At 32.7% G+C, this 23,477-nt stretch overlaps 3 protein-coding genes across 4 annotated transcripts in view; 1 reads left to right on the top strand and 2 right to left on the bottom strand.

Annotated features, from left to right (window-relative positions):
• LOC143083092 (putative ammonium transporter 1) overlaps positions 1-1,898 on the bottom strand; it is a 37,758-nt gene extending 35,860 nt beyond the window's left edge. The window contains exon 1 of one of the 2 annotated variants that reach the window (XM_076259306.1): positions 1,749-1,898. The gene's annotated coding sequence lies outside the window, so the exon portion shown is untranslated. The remainder of the gene's footprint in view (positions 1-1,748) is intronic. The other variant, XM_076259303.1, reaches the window with a different exon arrangement.
• A 2,733-nt stretch (positions 1,899-4,631) lies between these two features.
• On the bottom strand, positions 4,632-8,426 carry LOC143081716 (uncharacterized). Its single transcript, XM_076257454.1, has 4 exons — positions 8,290-8,426; positions 6,442-6,604; positions 5,635-5,813; positions 4,632-5,035 (listed from the first exon to the last, which is right to left on the bottom strand). Exons 1-4 carry the CDS (start codon positions 8,321-8,323, stop codon positions 4,782-4,784), a joined length of 630 nt encoding a protein of 209 aa, XP_076113569.1. The 5' UTR covers positions 8,324-8,426; the 3' UTR covers positions 4,632-4,781.
• A 3,371-nt stretch (positions 8,427-11,797) lies between these two features.
• On the top strand, positions 11,798-16,188 carry LOC143081715 (uncharacterized). Its single transcript, XM_076257452.1, has 3 exons — positions 11,798-11,832; positions 12,505-12,692; positions 14,455-16,188. Exons 1-3 carry the CDS (start codon positions 11,798-11,800, stop codon positions 15,585-15,587), a joined length of 1,356 nt encoding a protein of 451 aa, XP_076113567.1. The 3' UTR covers positions 15,588-16,188.
• Positions 16,189-23,477: the final 7,289 nt, after the last annotated feature.

Below are 23,477 nucleotides of genomic sequence, written 5' to 3'. Positions count from 1 at the left end.
AAGTAGAATATTTGCATAATAATAATGATATAATAATTCTGTATTTAAAGAGAATAACTGAGAGAGGATAGGAGGGGTCCTGATCCAGAAATCCCGGGCTTAAAAACACGAAATCTCGAAATCCCGAATTCAAATAAAGTAAATCCCGACGTCCCGTAATCCGAAAAAAAGAATTCACGGATCCGAAAGGGTCAATCCCGAAATCCCGAGCTGAAAAACACCCGATCCCGGAGTCCCAGTAAAGGTAGCACTCCACAGTTAGATGTGTAGTTTCGCATTTTGGCCCCTGAGGATTTTTCAAATATAAGAGCTAGTGTGCAATAAAATTCATTTTTGGATAGCTGAGTATTAAAATAGCCTTCGTATTGGGTTTATATGAACATCAAGATCATATAATGTATGTAATATAGGCTGTTTTCTGTATGACAGTCCGTATTTGTATGTCCATACCATACATTGGTCCGGCAATTTTTGTAATGTTTTTTTCCAACTTTTTGTCGCATGAACTTTGTGATTAGATTTTACGAAAAAATTAGGCGAAAGACATCCATTTTTTATTTGATCATTAGGAAGATTTATGAAAACAGTGTCTAAAAAGGTATCACTCAAAGGCATTGAAATTCTATAGTTTGATCCAAATTTTGGGGGGATATGTGACATGCATGTTTACCCCCTTTTTGCAATATTTTATGGTAAATAAATGCAGAATGTTGCCATGGATACACATAAAAGGAATTATTTTTCACCCTTTTAACATTTAAAATTAAATCTAAGGAAGATACTGATTACATACATATGCACATGTACAACACAAACAGTTAGGTTAATGTATTAGAAATCCAGGAATAGATGATAAAACATTTTGTGGCTCATTTTTAATTTTATTTTCTAAGAGGGTGGTAAAGGGTTATTTTCGTGCAACGTTTTCGGCCTTTTCATTTTACGTGTTTTCGTGATTTGGTGTTTTCTTTCTCGTTTTCTCGTGTTTGGTTCGATGTGCGTGCTTCGTATTTCCCCTTATTTATTGTCCGTGTTTCGTGTCGGTGCTCTTAATTTCTCGTTCTTGCATTGTTCCGCATTTGATAAAAAAAAAAAAAGGGAATTGAAAGTAACTCCACGTCTTTACTCCACCGTTTCGAAGTTGGAAATAAAGAATAAATCAATATAATTGTATTGGTTTGTTGAGGGAACGAGATAACTATCTCGAGGGAACGACATAGTATCTTGAGGGAACGAGATAACTATCTTGAGGGAACGACATAGTATCTTGAGGGAACGAGATAACTATCTTGTGGGAACGACATAGCATCTTGAGGGAACAACATAACATCTTGAGGGAACGACATAGTATCTTGAGGGAACGAGATAACTATCTTGAGGGAACAACATAACATCTTGAGGGAACGACATAGTATCTTGAGGGAACGACATAGCATCTTGAGGGAACGAGATAACTATCTTGAGGGAACAACATAACATCTTGAGGGAACGACATAGTATCTTGAGGGAACGAGATAACTATCTTGAGGGAACGAGATAACTATCTTGAGGGAACGAGATAATTATCTTGAGGGAACGACATAGTATCTTGAGGGAACGAGATAACTATCTTGTGGGAACGACATAGCATCTTGAGGGAACGACATAGTATCTTGAGGGAACAACATAATTTTTTTTCTTTCATGGCCGCATTCTGCCACCGTATGTTAGTTCGATGTTGAACTTTGAAAAAAAAATTCACTACTTACGGTTATTCAAATTTAAAGTTAAAATTCAATGTTAACCTCAGACCATGCGAAATCGGTGGTCCGCTCTCAAAATCTAGATGAAAATGTTCAAACTTGTTGTTTTCCCTTCTTTAAAACAAAATATCGTCCTAGTTTTTAAACTAACAATGTGTATAATACAAATCACACTATTGTGTTGCCGCTAGGAGTTTTGACATTCTGACGTACTTTGATACTGAGTAGATTATTTAGTGATTAGTGCTCCCTGAACAATCTTCTACTGTGTATATTGTCTGCTAGTGTACTCTTTTATGACATTATTGTTCTTCTTCTTCTCCTTCTTTGGGCTGGTAATGTCTTTTTACAATAAAAGATCAAAGATAAAAAAAAAAAATACGGTGTATGATTGTGTATGCTGTGCAGTATAAAAACAAGCTAGCATCTACGTAATCAGTGTCTTCACTTGAAAGCTTCAATAGTGGGAGCTTTCACTGTCGATTCCAGATTTTCATTCCGGGCAGGCTTTCGGTAGTTTATTGTTATTAGTTGATTAATCATGACAGCTATTTCTTAGAACTCTTTCAAAGAAAGGAGTTTATGTTCGTTACATCCCAGTTCCTTTGTTCTAACAGGGGTGATCTGAGCCGGATCATCCCTACCAGATCACCTCAGTTTGAATTTCTGTGTTACGCATGCTTTCCTTTGTTATGTAACATTTTGGCGGGAATGTCAAATCCACTATAAAACTTATAATTAAATGTACAGAAAAGACTATCTATCAAAATTCACGTAGAAAAAAGCTGGAATTCGAGCTCAAGACCTTTATCATATCAAGCCAAGACACATGCCACTACACCAAGACAACTGGATACGACCTAATAGTAATTTGACATACTTAAAGGAAGCAAGATCTTTTTATAATTGGGGCGAGTTGTCAGACCTTTATTCAGTGGGGTTTAAACCTTTTTCGTTAATAAGTGAGTTTTCAGACTGATTGTTCAATTTGATTTTACACTTTTTCAAAAGTGGGGCGAGTCGGTAAACAAGAGTGGGGCGATTTTTTTTATAAAGTTTCGATACAGTGAGGGCCGATTGGCAAGTGGGGCGAGTTGACATTGTTTGATATATACTCATCGTGTTTGGGGGTCATAAAGGGTATACATCAAATAGTAATATATAAAGTATATTGTAATGGTTGTGTGGCGTTCTAAACTAGATTTTATGAATCGTAAATGGTTTTTCGTCTAATCTAAAAGAGCTGGGATGTAAAATAGTTATCCCACTCGGACTTGGTGTGTCAGTGTTAGATCACCCTCTGGCCTCCGGCCATCGGGGTGATCTTACACTGACACACCGCGTCCTTGTGGGATAAGTTAACTATTTAGTAAAGGCCATATTTGAGCCCGATTATTTATAAAGTTCAATGTAACAAGATGAAAAATGGTTTAAGTTGTCTTTAGACATGTAAGAAAGTTAAATATAAGTATTTTTGTCAAAGTTTTATTCTAAAATCAAGATAAGAGATTTTGGCAAAATTGGACAAAATCAGCCTAATTTCAACCAAATTTAGGATCAGGAAACATGGAGCGCAGGCGTCGACAAACTAAATATTCAAGGTAGACATGTAAAATGTCTTTACAAATATTATTTTAAAAGATCTTTGTTGTCGACGTATGCGCTCTATGTTTCCTGTCCAATAATTGATGAAAATTTATCCATTTTCAATGACTTTTTCATTAAAAATCAAAATAAGTACTATTTGTGACGTCATTAATAAAACGCAGGAAATAAATTTTCAACAAAAGGGCTTTTTTCTATCTAATCACTGTATTAGCTATGATTCATTGTGATATTGGTTAATAAATTCTAGTTTGAAATTTAAGCTAAAAAAGTGGGCCGAACCTACTCCTTTCCTCTCATATACAAGTAATTGGAGGATGACATTATCATTTTTCTTAGCATATTCAAGAGTTTTTGCGTTGAAAGTAGTTGCAAAGAAAATGAAAATTTAAGGCCACGACCTAAGAGTAGAAAATACCCCAAGTCTACCGATAGGTCTTCAACACAACGAGAAATTCTGCACCTGGAGGCGGGCTTTAGCTTGCACCTGCAAATATGACTGTTTTATTATGGGATACATAATTATATCTAAAAAAAAAAATATTTGTTTTCATATTTATCCCAAAGATTGACTCGGAGTTAGAAATATAGTCATCTGGACTTCTTTTATCCGGTAATAACAAAAACACTCATACTACAGAGGGTTGTGTTGGATGTATAGATACGCAGCCACGTCCATCTTGCGACTCGTACAGAGAGGGTAGTTACCATGTTTTCTGCACCATTGTAATAACTCTGTGAGGCGTCGTATGTACTACCGGTATCTGTTGTAAGACTCATTTTCTGCCATTGTCCAAATCATTCTCTTTTTCCAGTGGTTGTCTAAATCCTGTCAGAACCTGCCTACTTTTTAGTTTAAATTCTATGAAAAGTATGTATTTCAACCGCAAATTGGCTTCATCAAAGTCTTTTTGTTTTTTTGGCATAGTTTCAATGTTGTCTAATTGACGCCTCGATGTGTTTTATTGCATAGAAAAGTATGATATTTGATGTTAATGCAGTTCTTTATAACACATCAATAAACTGTTAAAATTGAAGGCCAGTCCTCGTTAAATTTTTTTATCTTATGACAGAAGTTGACCATGAGAAATTCTCTTACCAGAATAGTCATCAGATATAAGCTAATTTCGGGAAGACAGTGCCCATTTGAGCGTGCCAATTTTTTCAATTATGATGAAGAATTACATGGGTGTACATAGTTAAATGAATGCTATGTTTATTGTTTATTTGTCAGATAAATGATATTACACGTTCTTGCAACAATAAATTCAAACCAAAACTTACTTAAGACCACAAGTCAAACACCCAGGATTTTATTTTATTGAAAATAAATCAAAGTTAACTATAGATAAGTTCCCGTGAATCACCTAAACGATAGGCCTGACTTTGTAAAGTAATCAGCATCAAAATTACCGTCACTTCATTCATAGACCTTTAAATTTTCGAATTCTGAATATCCACAGGAGCTAAACCTCCAAGATTATTGCTAGAGTATGGCGGTGGCTGTGCTGTACCATGGATCGAGGATGGTGACTGTGCTGCGGTATTGATCGATGACGGAGGGTAACCAGTATTTGGTGGGTACCCAGTATTTGGCGGGTATCCAGTAGACGGTGGCGGGTAATTATGGGGGTAATTTGGTTGCTGTGTTAGGTATGTTGGGTTTCCATCGTAACAAGTTTGCTGTCCTGGTAAAAAAATAAAAAATAAAAATAAAGAATATTACTTCAAAATCAAGCAGTGACTATACACTGGTCATTTTGGAGAAAGATTGTAAATGATTTCTTTGATCCATCATTTTATATGTTAGATAACTAGAAAAAAAATAATGAAAATCAGTCCAACTCTTTATTTTTGTTCCTTATATAGATGGATCATTTAAGAAATATTTTTTGATTGGATTGTAGAATATTTTACCCTGGAATCGGTATCTGAACTATAATAAAAAAATTAAATAGCACCATATAAGATAGACTGTTTTGTTTTAGAAAAGCTTTTAGTTTGAGACATTTTTCAAGGTTTGACAAGTACGCAATGTGAATAATTGGAACTTTTTTTGTTTCTTCAATATTGCAAAGTAAATTTATTATGACAGAATTATGAATTAAAGAACAACTTAATGTGCAACGTCCTTTCAATAAGTTTAGCATCAATAATTTTAAAGGTATGGTATATGTCTTCCAACGTGACAAGCAAGCAATCACAAGCACCAAGTCATGAACTGACTATAAAGTCCTATCTGTTCATGCATTTTTTCACGAATAAAATATAAGCTAGAATAACAAACCGATTTGCGATGCATTGGTATAGGCTACAGTTGTACCGGATGTTGCTGTAGGCTGTATGATTTGACCATGTGATCCTGAAGACTTCGCTACTGCCTTACAAATGCAAACAATTATTGCAATTACAACTCCCAGAGCAAACAGACATCCGACCACGATACCAGCTATCACACCTGTGCTTCTGTAATATATGGTAGTAATCTCATTATTATCTCGCATAATTCATTTCTTAAGAAGATGGTAATGTTTTCAGATCATTCTTTTAAAGATATCATATAAACATAAGTATCGAGATTTGATGATATTTGCCATTGTGACAACTTTTGTTTACAAAGTCGATTATAATAAACCTAAGTGAAAACATTGAATTAACCTCTATTTCCTATTGAGTCACGAATTGAAGGGTAGCCAGCTTTTGATGGAATTTTCAAACTTTGTTAGACAACTTATGTTTTAGAAAATAATTCCTTCAAAATAATTGGTGTCAATTCAGTATAAAAATATTGGAAAACTTGACAAACATTTAGAAGGAAGGTATTATTATAGTTTAATGTCTTAACTAGGACGCCAAAGGCTAAAATTAGTTAATGAAGTGTTATTTGGGTCAGAATTAGAGAAAAACTTCAGACGTCGGTTACGGCAATATTGTAATAACGACACAACTTTGTCATAAAAACGAAATCTTTTACTGTAATAACAACAAAACTACATCTAGACAACAAAACGTTATCCCAACGGTCGCACTCTTCTCAAAATACCTGCCTTTTTAAACTGACTTATTAAAATGATTACTAATTAAAATGACTTACACAACACTGACAGCATCAGAGTAGTAGTAGTACGTATAGTAGTAGGTATTGTAGTTTAAACAGGTATCGTGACCATAGGTACCAGAACAGTAGCCACTACAGTATGTAGAATAGACATACGATCCGGAAGTCTTGTAGCAGGTATCTGCGAACACTGTTATAGCTGTAAATTCAGATAGGTAAAACAACAATAAATAGTAATATAACAAAAGTACTTAACTCCGAGGAAAACTCAAAACGGAAAGTCCGTAATAAAATGGCAAAACCAAAAGCTCAAACACATCAAACGAATGGATAACAACTTTCATATTCCTGACATGGTACAGGCATTTTTTTTTATGTAGAAAATGGTTGATTAAACCTGGTTTTATAGTTAGCTAAACCTCTTACTTGTATGACAGTCGCATCAAATTTCATTATATTGACAACGATGCATGAACTAAACAAACAGGCATAATAGGTAAAATGTCAGTAATACAGCAGTCAAAATTGTGTTACAATCTAAATCACTTAAAAAATTTAAAAAATATGTAACAAAGAAGCACAAAATGGCATATAGACCAAGTAAATTAGCAAAAATTAAACAAAAGAATACACAAATTTACCATAGTACAATAACACAATGACGGGATGTATAAATACAGAGCCACGTCATATATGTAACAAAGAAACATAAAAAGGCATATAGACAAAGCACATAGCAAAAATGAGAGACAAGAAACAAACCAGTTTTACAATAGTAAAAACGAATACTTTGTTTACTTTGCAAATGATTGTCTAATGATATAATTCATCGTGAAATCGTATCAATTTTGTTGTGAGATTTTTGTTTCATCTATGGGAAAGTTTGATAAATTGTGAACTCTATCATTTCTTTAACAGTTGTGTTTTATATGAAAGCCAGACAATATATGCGAAGCCACAGAACCCGTGGATGAAGCATTCTGCTTTTCAAACCTTTTATATACATAATTTTGCAAATGTTCTGTATTTCTAACCTCTCTCATTTTACGCTTTTACAAATCGACATGTTTAGAAATGATACTGAGCTTATAGATGAAATTGGGGATAATTTATGATTGTTAGAGGACTAATTGTCTAGTACCAAATATTTCAGGTTCAGGCAAATATTCATATTCAGTAGTTAGTTGCTGTATTTCATATCTGTTTTTCGTTTGTTGTTTTGTGCATAAATCTGACCGTTAGTTCTCTAATTGATTTAGATTTGTCACTCTGGGGTGTTTTATAACCTACTCTGCATGTGGTATGGGTTTTGCTCGTGTTTTGAAGGTTGTACGTTGACATATAGTTGAAACTTCTATGTCATTTGGTATCTAGTGGAAAGTTGCCTCATTTTATATTGAAGCCAATTTTGTAACGGTATGTTATAGGAAGGGTTTCCACTACTACTGAAGTAAAATGAAAACATTAATGTAAATTTGTTTCAATGAAATCCTACTTAATCCCTTTCCAAATGAAATTGGTCTGCATCGTTTAAACAGTTTCATAATATATCTATAGTTCTCCTCGCCAAATACATAGGTATAGAGACGATAAATATAAAACCACATTGCATGCATGAAATATAAATATGTAAATGCAATGTAGACACAATTTCAATCTATTTAAGAGGACACACTAGCTAGTAACATTGGATTTCGTAGCAAATTTTAAGTCTATAATACATCTCGTTCACTTGTATACCTCTAATCATTTTGGAACACATTTTTTGGTGAATTGTAACTTCATTGTGACTAATACAGATCCGATTAAAACAAAACCAGAAACACATGCAATATTGGAAACCATCAATATTAGGCCACATCTTATCAAAAAAGGTCTATTTACCTGTAGCAGCTAAAATACTCAATGCCCGAATCATTGTTATTTTTTGGAGTCCTTTTGTGAATGTAATCCGTTTAAGAATCAATTTTCAAATAGAGATCATATAGATACTTTCTTTCATTATTCTGGTATTAATAAAGTACTAAATAACATTTTTCATACATTGAGGTAACCAGAAATATCAAAACTTGATATAGCTAGTTAAATACTTAAAAATTGAATAAACCGTTGACAACGTTTAAACAATGCAATAAATATTAAAATAATAAAGCTAATTAACATACTATTCACAACATTATTTCAATTTAAAGATTTTATAATTTCCTTTTTTGTTGAAAAATGTACTTGCTCTAACAATTGTTTAATTTATATTTTCAGAATGTCCTCCTATTTTCTATGAAAAATGTATAATTACAAAAATACCGAACTCCGAGGAAAATTCAAAATGGGAGACCATAATCAAAAGCTCAAACATATCAAACCAATGGATATCAATTGTCACATTCCTGACTTGATACAGACATTTTCTTATGTAGAAAATGATGAAATGAACCTGGTTTTGTAGCTTGCTAGCGGGACATTGTCGAAGGTATCATCATCTTATTAGAGATTTACGGAAAGTATCGGTTCCGACTGTGACTCAAAATCCTCTGACAGCAAAAATTACAGGGGTCGTCTCAAAAGTTAATTTAACGGCGCACTTGGTTCATAAAGAGTCCATAAACGAAGCATACTAACGCTTCACTGACAATAAGAATTCAAATTGGAATCCGGAGTTTTCATATGTTCACTAAAAGCACATTTCAATCGGACCTGTAGTTAAGCTCATGACATACAAATGTATATGAAGCCAGATATGTTATTTTGATATTTATATATGTTTCCTGCTTGTTTAATGCCATAGTCATATATATAAATATGTACATGCATAAGAACATTAACATATCCGGTCCTCTGATATAAACCTTTTCCAGTTTTCGAGATACAAATAAAGGGAACATCAATGCTAGGAAGCAATCTATATTCTAGATAAGAGGGAGGGGTAAGAAGAAGACATTTGCAATATAAAACAAAACAGTACCAATATATCAATGAAGTAACAAACTAAGAACCAGTTCAAGTATGAAAAAAGTCAGACTCGATGAAAAAATATGTAGAACTAAAGTTTTCTTCTCAGCCCATCCCTCCTAAAACCAAAAACAAACAACAACTAAAAGGTAGCTAATTTACTAGTGGTGTCGGAGAAGCGGGAACATGTAGCCAGTGCTGACCATATTACTTGAAAATATGTACATACAAAATAAATGCGGCAATTCTAAAATAGGTAAAAATAACAACCAAGGAAAATTTCTGTTAAGTTGGGTTCGATTCAACAGATGTGGTTTTGAATTAAGGGGAGTCCAAAGGGACCTGGTTCCCTTATCTATAAAGTTTTATTAAATTAACGGAAGATAGTCTTCTGGACAAACATGGCATCGGTTTTTAAAAAAAATATTAAGGTATGGGTACTTTGTTAAAGGCACCCAAGACAAAAACTCGGACAAATTGTGGAGATTTTTGCAGGATTTGTAAACAGATGACAAACCTTATTTGATTATATAAATCGCTGTGTAAAATCTTTTTACCTTGTAAAGCTAATTATTTAGTACTTTTTTATCTGGAGATTACCCCTTTTATTTTTACCTGTCGGGGTCGGTGTCAACTGTCGGTTCCGAGACTTTCCGTAAATTTCTTATAATCAGCACTTCGCTACATACATCATTTATAGATAAACTCATCATAGATACCATATGACAGTTTTGAATAAATTAATAAAATAATACGGCTAAAGTTAATTTATACCTTGGGGTCGACCATTCTTAGCATTTCGAAAAATTCTGAGTTGTATTAACAGTTAATTTACACTTATGACCATATCAATGATAATTCACATCAACACATAAGTGCTGTCAGACTTCTGGATCCTTTTTAAATTCTTCGTTGATAATTATTTGTACGAAACTAAGGTTTCAACTCCCTCACACAATTTGACCTTAGATAAATTTGGCTATTCATTGTAGGTCCATTTTGGTCATACAGCTCAACAAGTTTCCAAGTATTTACGAAACTTCAAATGTTTGGCTTTGACTATAATTTATTTAAGGAATGACTGTAATATTTTTTTCTGTCTATGAAGAAATAACATTAAAAATTTGGTGCACACTGAATAACGCGCGTAGCGGGTTATTTAACAGTGTGCACCACATTTTTTATGTTATTTCGAATAGACAGAAAAAATATTACAGTCATTTCTTATAATTTAATCCTATATTCCATTTTAAACCGTAAAAAAAACATGAAAAAACGTTGATGACGTCACGGTCACATGACTAAATTATGTCTATGGGCTCATAACAAAATAACGTCAGCCAATCAGAAGACGCGTTACATTCAAAATTAAATTATTCATGATGAAGGTAAATCCCCCAAAAAGTGTTCGAACGCACCAAAGTGGTATAGAGTGTTATCTTCACTTTTGAGCACTTGGTTGTTACCACTTCTTGTGGATCGTTTGTCCCTGATGATATCATCAGCTCAGTAGTTAGTGCGTCATACAGCATAATGGGGTTTTTAAATACACAGAGTTAAATGGTCTAAAGAATACAGAAAGGAAAATATCACCCAGAATTTCATAAATTGCAGAGTAAAATGAAAAACTATGTCAAACATAACGGAAATATGTTTTAATCAAGTGTATGTATGCAGTAAGGGCTTTTGCGAAACTGAAAGTCGTTTTCGCTTCATATCTTCTTCTTTTTTTTTTCGATTCGTTGTCTTCCAAATGTCTTCTAGATTTATAAGAAATTAATGTATATTGATTTGTTCAATTTAATGTTTTTAATTTTCTTGTAATTTTATATGCATATGTCTATAGATATATTTGTATGTATTTTAAAGGTCATTGTATTGATTTTATATAAATCCCATTAATTTTTCAAATTATTTTGTTCATATTTCCAAGCATTTTCTTTTTATCTATGCAAGATTGAAACTTAAGTATCGTATAGCATTCAAACAAGGTAGTTTTATAGACAGTTTAAGGGTAGTTTTATAGACAGTTTAAGTCAACAACCATGCTGAGGATGTGCGCTTTCGACTTCCTGATTGTTTTCGTAATACGTTATGGTAAGTTGTTAAACAAAATCTTGTTTGAATGCAAGTTGGTTTTCTGTGTCCTTTGATTAAAATTTTAACATACATAAATTAAAAAATATGTTAATTAGAGGGACACATGTAACTTCATGTTAACCAGCTACAATGGTCATGCGACATCCGATAAACATTCTAACTACTTTGTATGTGTGACTGTCCCATGTTCATTACAAACAACTGCATGGTTTTGTGTTGTGTGTGTGTTTGTGTTAAAGAAGGCGTACTTTTCTTTTTGGTTGACGTGCACTCCACATTACTTTTTACAATTGCAAATATCTGATAATCTTTTTAAAAAAAATCATATCTATTTATAGGTGTAATGGCAGAAAATGAAGCACAGTTTGAAACGTTTATGTAAGTTTTCTTAATATTGTTATACGCAAATTACTAAAGTTGAAATAGAGGCTGCAGATACCAAAGAGGGTAATAGCTCACAAGAGAAAAAGAAACCGAAACATGTTTGAAAAAAACGAAAAACGAGGAAAAACAGTAAACAAAATTGAAATCACTACATTTAAAACATAAAAAGATTGAGCAACATGCTAATTATGATGTGTATCATTGGAATTAAAAAAGACAAAACAAAAAAATCAAATGCATTCGAAGCCAAAGTGATATGTAGTTGTTTAATATATACTGAGAAAAAATAACCTCAATAACTCGCGGTCATTATATTCTGTTCGCTATGATTTTCTTCTGGGCGAAACCGATCGTAAGATGGCATTATAAATACTTGTTATTAAATACAGATGATGATCGTCAGAACTTTTAACTGACGCAGCTGAAGTATCAATTTCTTTTTTAGTTAGGGGAAAATATACAATGAGGTCAAGCAGATGACAAACATAATATTTTGAATCCCGATTTTCCCCATAGTGTTTGCATTAAAAAAAAAAATTTGATAGCGTCGAAAAACCAACCAAAAACAAATTTCTATCTCACCCCACCAATTTTGAAGTTAAATGGTTGTTTCTTTATATATACAACAATATATGAATATTCATAAAGCTATTTTAAATTTTGTAGTCCAACAGGAGGCTATGTCATGATTTCGATAGCAACATTGATTGGTCTAGCGATCATAAGCGCTTTGATCTATGTTATTATCCAGGGAAGGAGGGCAAAATCTCCGATATCGAGATGCCCTGAGAGCTCAACAAGTGGACCGAAACCTTCAGTTCTTGACTTCAACAAAACCATGGCATTTTCTAGAGGTGATGCTTTTCTTTATTCATTTTTCTGTGTGCTGTTGTTTTCGGATTCTTCTAGCTTTGAACTATTAAAAAATGTGTGTTTTCAAAATGTGTGTTTTTTCTGTCTTGCATGTTATAAAACTAAGACAATATCAAGATGTACGTGGTGGATTGTTGGGTCATTTAATTCTATTTCATATAAAATCATAGAATTACAATGCTATAGAGCTTTGCTGCTATGGCATACAAAATATAAATAATCAAAACCTTTATTTTAATGGACAAGATATGCATTATTCTTTTATCTAATAATATCACTATTCGCAAATTGTTAAAGGGATAAAAAGAAATAACGCAAGTTTAATTTAATCATATATACTTGCAGATAAATACTTCAAGGAATCAAAGAAAAAAGAAATGAAAAAGAAAAAACCGTTTAGGAAATTCATAGGCCAACAACCCATCACGTCAGAAGAAAAAAGGTCATTTAAAAATGGCGAGTCGTCAGGATCAAATTCAAGCTCGCCATGTAATGAAGAAGTTGAACGGCAGTCACCGGAAGTGGTTTCGCGAAATAAAATGATGTTGAAGAAATTCTTTTCTAATTCCTCTTCTAAAATCAATGCACTTAGCAAGCTTTCTGCTGTAGACCAGGGCATGAAAAATCATACCACTGACCGACAAAATAAAAAGGGAAAACACAGTCCGAACAATCAGTTAAGTCAGTCCGGAAAAACAAGTTCCTTATCAATATCGAATATCGATGTTAGTCAGTCAATCGATAAGAAAACAGGATGGGATGTTGCAGCAAATAGATTTGGTCAATCATCACAAACAAAAGGGTCGAAACGAATTGTTGGGGGTTTATCATCATTTGTTAAGGATAAAATAGCTGACAAAAAAGTCCAAAACCCTCCAAATTCAGGATGGGATGTTGCAGCGTCAAAATTCGGACAAACATCCGAAGCTAAAGGATCTAAACGAATCGTTGGTGGTTTGCCAGCGTTTATGAAAGAAAAAATTCTCGAAGAAAGTAGGAAGAGAGAATCGGAAATGTTAAATGGAAACAAAAAGATGCAAAGCGTTCAGAAAAACTTCGGAATATCAACAAATCCAAACAGATATGTGTGGACAAAAAAACATGTAAAATCGTAGAAAAGAGTGTAAAAAGTATCATTTAAATGAGATTTTATCTTAAACTTTCGATCTTAACTTTAGCTAAAAAGAAAAATATAACTGATGATGGCAGCATCACAAGTGCAACAATTCAATATGTATAGCAAATACAACTGTCTATTAGTGGCATATCTTTAAGAAGGAGTCTGTCTGGACATATGTATATGTACTTTAATAATATTGTTTAAGAAATTTTATTATTTAAAAACTATAATTGATTGATATCCATTAATATTTTATATTTGCTCTTTATTACAAAATCGAGACGAATTAGTTTTTGGACAATAAATTATGTACTGAAAGTATATGCAACTCCGAGTGTAAATCTATTATTGTCGTATTGATCTAAAAGCTTATAGTTTTAGTACTTAGGCAGCAGAGCTTTTATTGTCATCTATTGATATGTGAATGGCATGTTATTTATATATTTTTGAACTTTTTTATTCCATTTTATACTAGTTTTTACTTAAGGACTGAATTTATATGCCTACATTATAAATGCATCTACCATTTTATGTTGAAAACATGTTTTGTTCTTTTGTATGCTTTCCAAAGTATAATTAAATCAGTACTGTACATTATATTATATGAATTGTTGTTTTAACAGTATCACTGAAGGACGACAAGATCGATAGAGTGAACATTGAAAATGAGACGGAACCAAAGACCAAGGAGGAAACAGAAACAAAAAAGGAGACAGGAACTGCAGACGACAATGGACTACCAGGAGAATCAGAAACGGATAAGCCAAGTGTTCCACCTCGTCAAACCCTTAAGCGATCGCTCTCCCGACAAGCTATAGCTACTCCTGAACAAACAGAAACAAACAGGTATAGTGTGATGAGTAATTCTTCGGTAATCACCAGACAGGCAAGCTGTTCTTCTATTTTGGTAAGAACATCACCTGATGACGCTAAACGACCGGAGTCAACAAGACCAGAATCAACCATGGTAACTGTAGAGGAACATCCAGAAGGACCATCCGACGAAATTGTGGTACATAAGGGGCCCACTCCGGCACCTTCAACTGAAAACCGTGCTACAAAACATCCCGAGAAGACAACTCCACCAACAGCTAAAGCACCTCTAAAACGAACGATGTCTAGAAATGCAATTGCCCCAATTCCTACCAACAAGCCTTTGAATAGACAAATGTCTAAAAGTAATATCACACCAGCTGCACCTGCTTACAAACCATTGAATCGGCAAATGTCTAGAACGATGTCCAGATCTGTCTTGCGTATAGCAGAACATGCACCAGTTCCAAAACCTGTCATTCAAGAAGAACACGCCGAATCAAAAAAAGAGGAAACACCAGCGACAAGTACTGAAGCAACGACACAGAAACAGGAAACACCAGCAACAAGTACTGAAACAACAGAGAAACAGGAAACACAAGCGACCAGCACTGATATGACGACAGAAAAACAGGAAACACAAGCAACCAGCACTGAAATGACGTCAGAGAAACAGGAAACACAAGCAACCAGCACTGAAATAACGTCAGAGAAACAGGAAAATGAGGCAATTTCTAAGCTTGCAGATAATGAAAATAAAGAAACACCAGATGGAGAACAAAATACTGAAAAGGTTGAAAATCTGGTCGAGAGCGGAACCAAATCTGATGGAGAAGATTATGAAAGGACTGGTGATGGTACAAAGACAGACGAAAAGGATGCCAAGGAAAAAGTGGTAAATGATAATATAATTGAGGACGTAGCTGAGATTCTAAACGCTTGAATCAGACGTTTTTATTTTGTTTGAAGTTTTATTTGATGTAGTTTTTTTCTTAGACTTTTTTATTTAGTATCTTTGATCGTTGACAATCATTCTTGAAGAAGTGTGTCAAACATTATCTAAAGCATTTTTTTAATATCAGTGCTTGTTTGACATTTATTGGTATGAATAATATAAAGCATGAATTCTCTCCTTATCTTATACATTTCTTCCTCATTGATCTCAGCTTTCAGTTTTTAAACTGGCGAAAGTGCTAGGATATTTAATTTGAATGGGCCTTTTTTGGTATAACAAACAGACAACCTATCAGTATGTCTTTCGTTGATTTTTTGTTTTAAATTATCCAGATATCCCCTTACACCATTGTGACGTTTATATGAAAATGTTGTGGTTAATTCAACAAGAAATAATTCGGAAAATAGTTATGAAAATAATTTTAAAAAGAGATCAATTATCGGTATTATCCCTGATACTTCTCTTTGAGGGTCTGAACGGGGATTCTAACCTTCTGTATTCTTTAAAGGCCCTTAATTTTTGTTATTTTTAAAATCATTTTAAGGACTTTTTCATTTTAATGTTTTACATACAAAGGTTCTTATCTACAATCGTCATGACTATATTGTTCTATTATTACATCTTCCTGTAATAAGATGATTTCGTTATTCTTTACATCGTTCATTCCATTTTCCACAGTAAATCAGTTTAATTTTGAATCTCATTTTATTCTATTCTTTATATATCTTGCTATTTTCTCTCAACACATTTACTTTTGGTTGCCAAGATTATCTATTCCATAAACCCCATCCCGACCCTCATTTATTATGCTCATCTCAATTGTAACAAAAGATACTATCAAAGGATAAAATGTGATATTTTCTATGTTATTTTCATGATCCGCATCTTTAACATTTTACCTCAAAGTTTTCCTGTGATACAGTTGATCTGTTATATGACACTGTTATTGTTGTTGTTGTTTATAAGATAATTTAACACTGTTAATATTTCATAGTTATAGTTTGTTAGAAATAATATTTTTTATAAAGTTGAATTGATTGAAATAAGAAGCGTGTCTTGTTAATTTGTCTGTTAACAACCTTGTTACTAGGCAAATGAATTATTAAAGATTGAAATATTGGAATTTTTTTTATATCAATTGTCTTAATATTTTCCATCAATTTAACATATATCCATAAAATAAAAAATGTAATCCAGTAGTTGAAATATTGATTTTAATTGCACCTTTGATACCACGTTACAAATTTTATAATTTTCCAGAATTATTCATTGATGTTTATCACTTATCCTAATTTCAAGTTGAATTTGATAAACAATATATATTAGCTAACTTTCAACAGTTTAGTTTGTAGAATGTCGAAAAAGCGACTAATACGACCGAAGGTGAAAACGGGAAAAGGAGAAACCACTGATTAGCCAAAGGGTGAATATAGAAAAATATAAAACGCGAATATGTTAAAACACAGTAGTTGTAAACATGAAAACTTGTAAAAACGAAAACGCAAAATAATTACACGGCCGACACTCGGCTAACCGAGAGATTGGTCGGTTAATCTATATTGAGTATGTGGCTATATCGGCGGTGGGTCTGTTAATCGGGTTGGCTAAAGTCTGTTAATCAGGTGTTATCGAGGAAATCATTGGAAATTCTGCATGTTTCATTGTATAACTTTTTAGATATATGTTTATCATAAAAATTATTTATGTCTAACAAAACAATTCAATGTACTGAATCCAGTGGTGTAATTATTATTTTTCTAGCTTCGATGTACGATCTATAAAATGAAAAGGCGCGTTACTCACCAATAAATTTATACACATTTTACACACACAAAATGTACACAAAAAGACACGTCGGTTGAATTTACTTGCATGCGATATTTTGTACATCGAACAAAGACAGGCATTATGTTTGTCAACCAAATTGATATCATTGTGTGAAAAATCTACACAAAAATCTGTATTTTGGTGACATAAATCAATCTTTATTTAAAACCTGGTCTGTTAATGGGTCGGATGTATAAAACCCGGTCTGTTAATTGGTCTGTTAAGAGTTATGAATGGCAATAAAAGTTTAATTTTATTGCTGTATGGGGTGTTATCGGATCAAATGGGTAGGCTCAAGACGAGTGGCTAAAATATACGGAAACAACATATGAGCAATGAAACATAATATATACGGAAACACTGACATGAACAATGAATTTAGGCCATGAATATGGAAAACTGATATAAAAAAGTGTAATATTAAAGTATTATTATACATCATGTTAAAATGCCATATTTTGATTGCCTAATACGAAGGTGTTAATTTACTCTATCACATGGCTGAGCGGGTGACAATTTTTTGGAATGTCACCCTCTCGGCTAGACAAATCAAAAATCGGCAGTTTGAACGACAATGAATTGAAGCTACATCAAGTTATTTTATAGACAATGCTTAAAGTTCTAATTTACTAAACAACGAAGCGTGGAACGACTCAAACTTATTTCTTTTACAATTGTTGGAAAAACGTATTTCACTTGTTAATATTTTTACTTTAAAACCTATAAATCATTGTGTGTTATGCTTATTGTTGATATTTAACGCATTCGTTCACCATCAATGGGTTTCAACTGGTGATGTACATTTCATCATGTTCATTGTGATGTATATTTCTCAGCCAGATATGAGGCCTTTTGAAAGGGGTATTTACCCAAAATTTAAATAAAATTAATAACAACAACAAAATAATAACAATTGAAAATATTTTTTTTCTTGATAGCAGAGCTTTTTTCCCGTTTCGGGCCTAATCCTTGTATCGTTTATATGTCAAGTCAACTACTATTGTCTATTTACTTCACTTCTGATGATTTTTCAAATACCCGTTACGTTGTCAAGTACGTGACTACATAGAAAAACCTTTATAATAAAACTCATCTGTTAAAGAAAATGATCATAGGACATTCATTATAATAAATCAAATATCACATAGCTGAGAGGGTGATAGAGCAGATCGGTATTCCTCGAAAAAACATTGTTGACAATGTTTCCTCGGGACCCAATCTGCTCTATCACCCTCTCAGCTATGTGTTATTTATATCTTATCACATATTTGTTACGGATACGGATAAATTTTTAAGATTTACCTGTTATGTTTCATTAAATTGTTATAATTGAACTTTTTTTCCCTCTTTTCTGCAACACTTAAATATGTGATGAATAGCTTAAAGATTATAACATGTTTTTCCATATTTGCCCTGGTATCATCCCTCGAGGCCGATATGGGAGTCTCGGGATGATACCAGGGCTAATATAGAAAAGGGCATGTTATAATCTATACATATTGATTTCATCCAAGAATGGTCGCATATATCATGTGGATTCTGTTTAGGTTGTCATGAATGACACTAATTTGTATCTAAATTGGTATTAACCAGTATATAAATCAGAGATAAACGTCGTAATGTAACTAAACATCAGTAAGTAAAATATATTGGGATGCTAGAATATATAAAGAATAAAGAAATAATAATGAGTAAGATAAAATAAAATGTAGAGAAAAGTAACAGACAATTTAAAGAATATAGAAATAAACAACACCCCCAATCCGGACCCTCATTGTATACACGAGAATCTGGAAGGAAACACAGAATATATAATAGAATAATAGATAAGGACAGTAGGAAGTGATGCATTAATAAAAAAAGATAGAAAAAAATAATAACTGTTTGAGAATAAAGACATGAAACACCCCTGGGTGTTGAAACAGTAACGGATTGCTATGTACTCATATTGGTAATAAATGCTAAAAGTTTACATGCGGACAACTGCAGTTCTCCTCTGCACCTATGTAGAAAGGAACTAAACGGAATAAAATGAATTAAAACTTAAGATAACCAAATGTAGCTGTATTCGTTTCTTTCCATTTACCTCTTTAGACTGATTTGTAAACAACAGATGATTCAGTAATAGAAGAAAAGAACAAATCGGATGATGTTGACGATTTAGAGTTTAACGTCCAGTGACTAATCTGTGCATATGAGAACGACAACACGTTATATGTACCCTGTGTTGATTTAGAAAGACACTTTCGGACGGATTTGAGAACGTGCTACTTTGAACAGACACAAAAATTAAGGCTGAAGAAAACGTTAATAATAGATTCATGCATATTCCAGCAGGCAATCCATATCCATATATTGAAGTGACACACCCCTTAATAAAATGCAAAGGAAGTCAAAATAAAAATGTTCTTAATAGAAGGATACTGTTGCAGCGTATTGTCATTTTTTTTTACTCAAGATCATCTCATTCTTAACTTTTTCAAAGGGAAAATATAAAGGTAGCACAACTATTGTCGTGGCTAAATAACTCTTAACTGACACAATTTCAATTGTCCAACCCATTAACAGACTTTATTCCCATAATGTTCACTAAAACGTGGTATTACTCACGTTATATTACAATTATGAAATATTTACTAATTTCAATTTATATTTTAGAACCAAAGTACGATTTTGTGTCCTTTAAATGATATCTAAAATTGTTTTTTTCGCCTTTCATTGCAAAAATTGCTATGCAAATAAGCATAAATACTACATACTTGCACGACGCCTTTTAGTTTTACTGAAAACTGCGCAGACTATGAAATGTTTTTACAGTTGGAAAATGTTCTATGATATACATCATTTTGTCAGACACTTTTCTTTTTTTGATTTGATTCTTATAATGTACCTAAAATCTGTATATTAAATAGATTTTAATATTAAAATTGTGCGTTTTACTCTTCACAGACGTATAACCAACCCGACTAACAGACCAACCGCCGATATAGCCGCATACTCAATATAGATTAACCGACCTATCTCTCGGTTAGCCGAGTGTCGGCCGTGAATTAGAGTATAGTGACTTTAACATTGTTGGTATCCTTCATTGTACTTATTTCTTATTAAAATTTGCATATGTCAGGGTAAAAAGTCAATTTAGATTTTAGAATCATACATGTTTTAAATGTACTTCCACTTGTGTTTTACCTTTATAATATGTAAAATATTGTTAAATGATTATTATACTTTGTACCTTTAATCATCTCAATAAACAAACTTGTTTTGAATGGTTATTATTTTTATATTGACTCCTTTAAAAATGTCCGATTGTTGCATAATAATTCAAATGCTCCTTTGGAGTAGGGATATATTAATCTAACTCCATCCGTCCTTTCAATGAAATCATCATAGCATTGATACGCTGAACTACAAATCAGAGTTTTTTAGTGTGAAGCTTCAGGTTATCATGCTGTACGATGTCAAATTCCATAAACAACGGCAAAAAGGAAAATAACAAAAATGCTGATAACCAAGGAAAATTCAAAATGGAAAGTCGCTTATTAAATGACAACATTAATAGCTTAATCACATCAAATGAATAGAAAGCAACTGCCATTCCTGAATTCTTTCCTGGTTTTATATCAAGCTAAACCGCTCACTTGTATCACAATCATGAAGAACTTATATATTGAATTGACAACATTATGTGAGAAAAACAAACAGGCATATAAGGTTAAAATATCAAAAGCTGTGGACCAGACTTCAACATCGCGTTACAATCTTAATCACTATAAAACAAATAACTATTTCAACAGAGAAATACAAAACGGCATATAGACCACCAATAGACAAAATACATAAGCAAAAATGAAAGACAAGAATACAAATATGATCAAAGCACTATAACACAATGGCGGGATTTAAAAAAACATAGACACATTAAAAGAATATACCACAAATGGACTAAACAGTAGAGGATAAAACATACAAATACCAAAAAGAAAACACAATATAACACGTAATTAAGAGGATAAGCAACGTCAGTAACTCTATACATCAAGGTAATCATGTATTATTTGTGAAGTTGAACGGAATATTTATCAAGGTCTTGGTAACTTTCGATCAACTTTTTGAGAAAAAGGACGAGACTTCTTTGACATAACCCTGGTTCATCAACTGTCTGCTCATACACTGGTGGATCCATTTCACACATTCGACCAAACTTTGTTAAAATATGGTTTCGAGGAAAATTCAAAACGGAGAGTTAATCAAAAGGCAAAATCAAAACTTCAAACACATCAAACGAACTGCCATAATTCTGACTTGGAACAAGAATTTTTTTATGTAGAAAATGATGGATCAAACCTGGTGTTTAATAAATCTATCTCTTGTATGACAGTCGCATAAAATTGCATTATATTAGCAACAATGTGTGAACAAAACAAACAGATAAAGCACACATGCCTTGTTTTCGTCGGTTTTAATAAAAACAAAAGTTATACTTCATGGAGTAAGTTACAATTTGAGAAGTTTTAAGTTCTAAATTTTCGCTTTTTAAATTCTAGTGATCTCTCATGTTCTCTCTCGATTATAACAACTCATTTGTTGATAAATATTCCGTATCAACTTCACAAATAATACATGATGGTCTTGATGTATAGATTCTGCGTACTGATGTTGTTTATCATCTTAACAACGTGTTATATTGTTCTTTCATTTGTCTTTCTATTATTAATATTACTTTCACTGTTGGATTGTTGGATTGTTTTATGTGATATCCGTTTAACGTGGCTCGGTACTTAAACATCCCGTCAATGTGTTTGTATTATCTTTCATTTTTTGCTGATGGGTTTTGTATATGCGACTTTTTGTGTTTCTTTTTGGTTCTTATAACGTGAATCTGTACTTTGAAAGATCCCGTCAATATGATATTGTTCTATTATATGTCATGATGATCTATCTATTATGAATTAGAAAATACGTTGAACCACGAACGACAAAATTATTCAATCGCGCGGTGGGATGAAATGTTTGTGGATTCTTACAAATTCTATATAACTTTTGGACTATTTTTAATTTCGGTCTATTTCTGAAATTAATTCTTACACATACTTTCATTTTTTAACCCTGTATGCTAACATTGCCCATGTGAAATTTTTTATTATTAGTATGTACCTTGAGCGACGTATAAATTTTTCTGACGTCAGACACGCGAATCAATGAATGTGTGTGTAGACGTGTATTGTGTTCTGTTAAATTGTTCCTTTCAAAATTGTTACACGATGATGACTGCTGTACCAATATTTTGACTATTTTATTTATTATGTCTGTTTAGTTCACGCATCATTGTAAATATAACGGAATTTGATGAGACTGTCATCAAAGTGAGAGGTTCAGCGCTTTAAAATCAGGTTTAATCCACCAATTTTTTCTACATTTGAAAATGCCTGTACCAAGTCAGGAAAATGACAGTTCATTTTTAATGTGTTTTGTCATTTGATTTTGCCATGTGATTATGGACTTTCCGATTGGATTTCCTGAGTTCAGTATTTTTGTGATTTTACTTTTTTTTTTTTAAATATTAAAATAGTATGTGCATGTCCTTGTAGTTCAGCTTTCATACCAATTTGAATATCAATTTCAATTAGAAAGGATTTTAATGTGTTTGTTACCAACTTTCCCAAACACAGTAGAAACTCTATTCAAAAAAATGTTCTGTTTTCAACTATTAGGTCATTCACCTGATCATCGAAGGTGTGTTTGATTTCGTTAACAACTTACTGATTATTGTACTCACGGAGAACCTGGGTAAACTCGTCTGTCTGCTTTGTTTGAATTCAGTCTAAAGTAAGTGTTGTTCATACTATTTTCTTGTACAGTGAAATTTGTAATATGAAAAGTGACTATTGCATATGTGTATGTTCATATCTGGTAAACAACAACGGGTATTTGCTGGATAGTTATATCACTGGAAATCATACCACACAGTCTTATTTTATACGTTCGTCGGTTTTAAAGTCATAAGAAACGAGTGACTGGTGAAAAATAATGTTCATCCAAGTCATTTTT

This window comes from Mytilus galloprovincialis, chromosome 7 (assembly GCF_965363235.1).
Source record: "Mytilus galloprovincialis chromosome 7, xbMytGall1.hap1.1, whole genome shotgun sequence".
NCBI classification, from domain to species: Eukaryota; Metazoa; Mollusca; class Bivalvia; order Mytilida; family Mytilidae; genus Mytilus; species Mytilus galloprovincialis.
Note: the sequence above shows the minus strand (reverse complement) of the source record. Positions and strands in the feature narration are given on the sequence as shown.

Excerpts from the sequence above, each read along its gene's own strand:
- LOC143081716 (XM_076257454.1), bottom strand. The coding sequence starts at position 8,323 with ATGATTCGGGCATTGAGTATTTTAGCTGCTACAG. Across the intron at positions 6,605-8,289 it reads GAGTATTTTAGCTGCTACAG|CTATAACAGTGTTCGCAGAT; the intron begins GTAAATAGACCT and ends CTGAATTTACAG. Across the intron at positions 5,036-5,634 it reads TACCAATGCATCGCAAATCG|GACAGCAAACTTGTTACGAT; the intron begins GTTTGTTATTCT and ends TTTTTTTACCAG.
- LOC143081715 (XM_076257452.1), top strand. The coding sequence starts at position 11,798 with ATGGCAGAAAATGAAGCACAGTTTGAAACGTTTAT. Across the intron at positions 11,833-12,504 it reads GCACAGTTTGAAACGTTTAT|TCCAACAGGAGGCTATGTCA; the intron begins GTAAGTTTTCTT and ends TAAATTTTGTAG. Across the intron at positions 12,693-14,454 it reads AACCATGGCATTTTCTAGAG|TATCACTGAAGGACGACAAG; the intron begins GTGATGCTTTTC and ends TTGTTTTAACAG.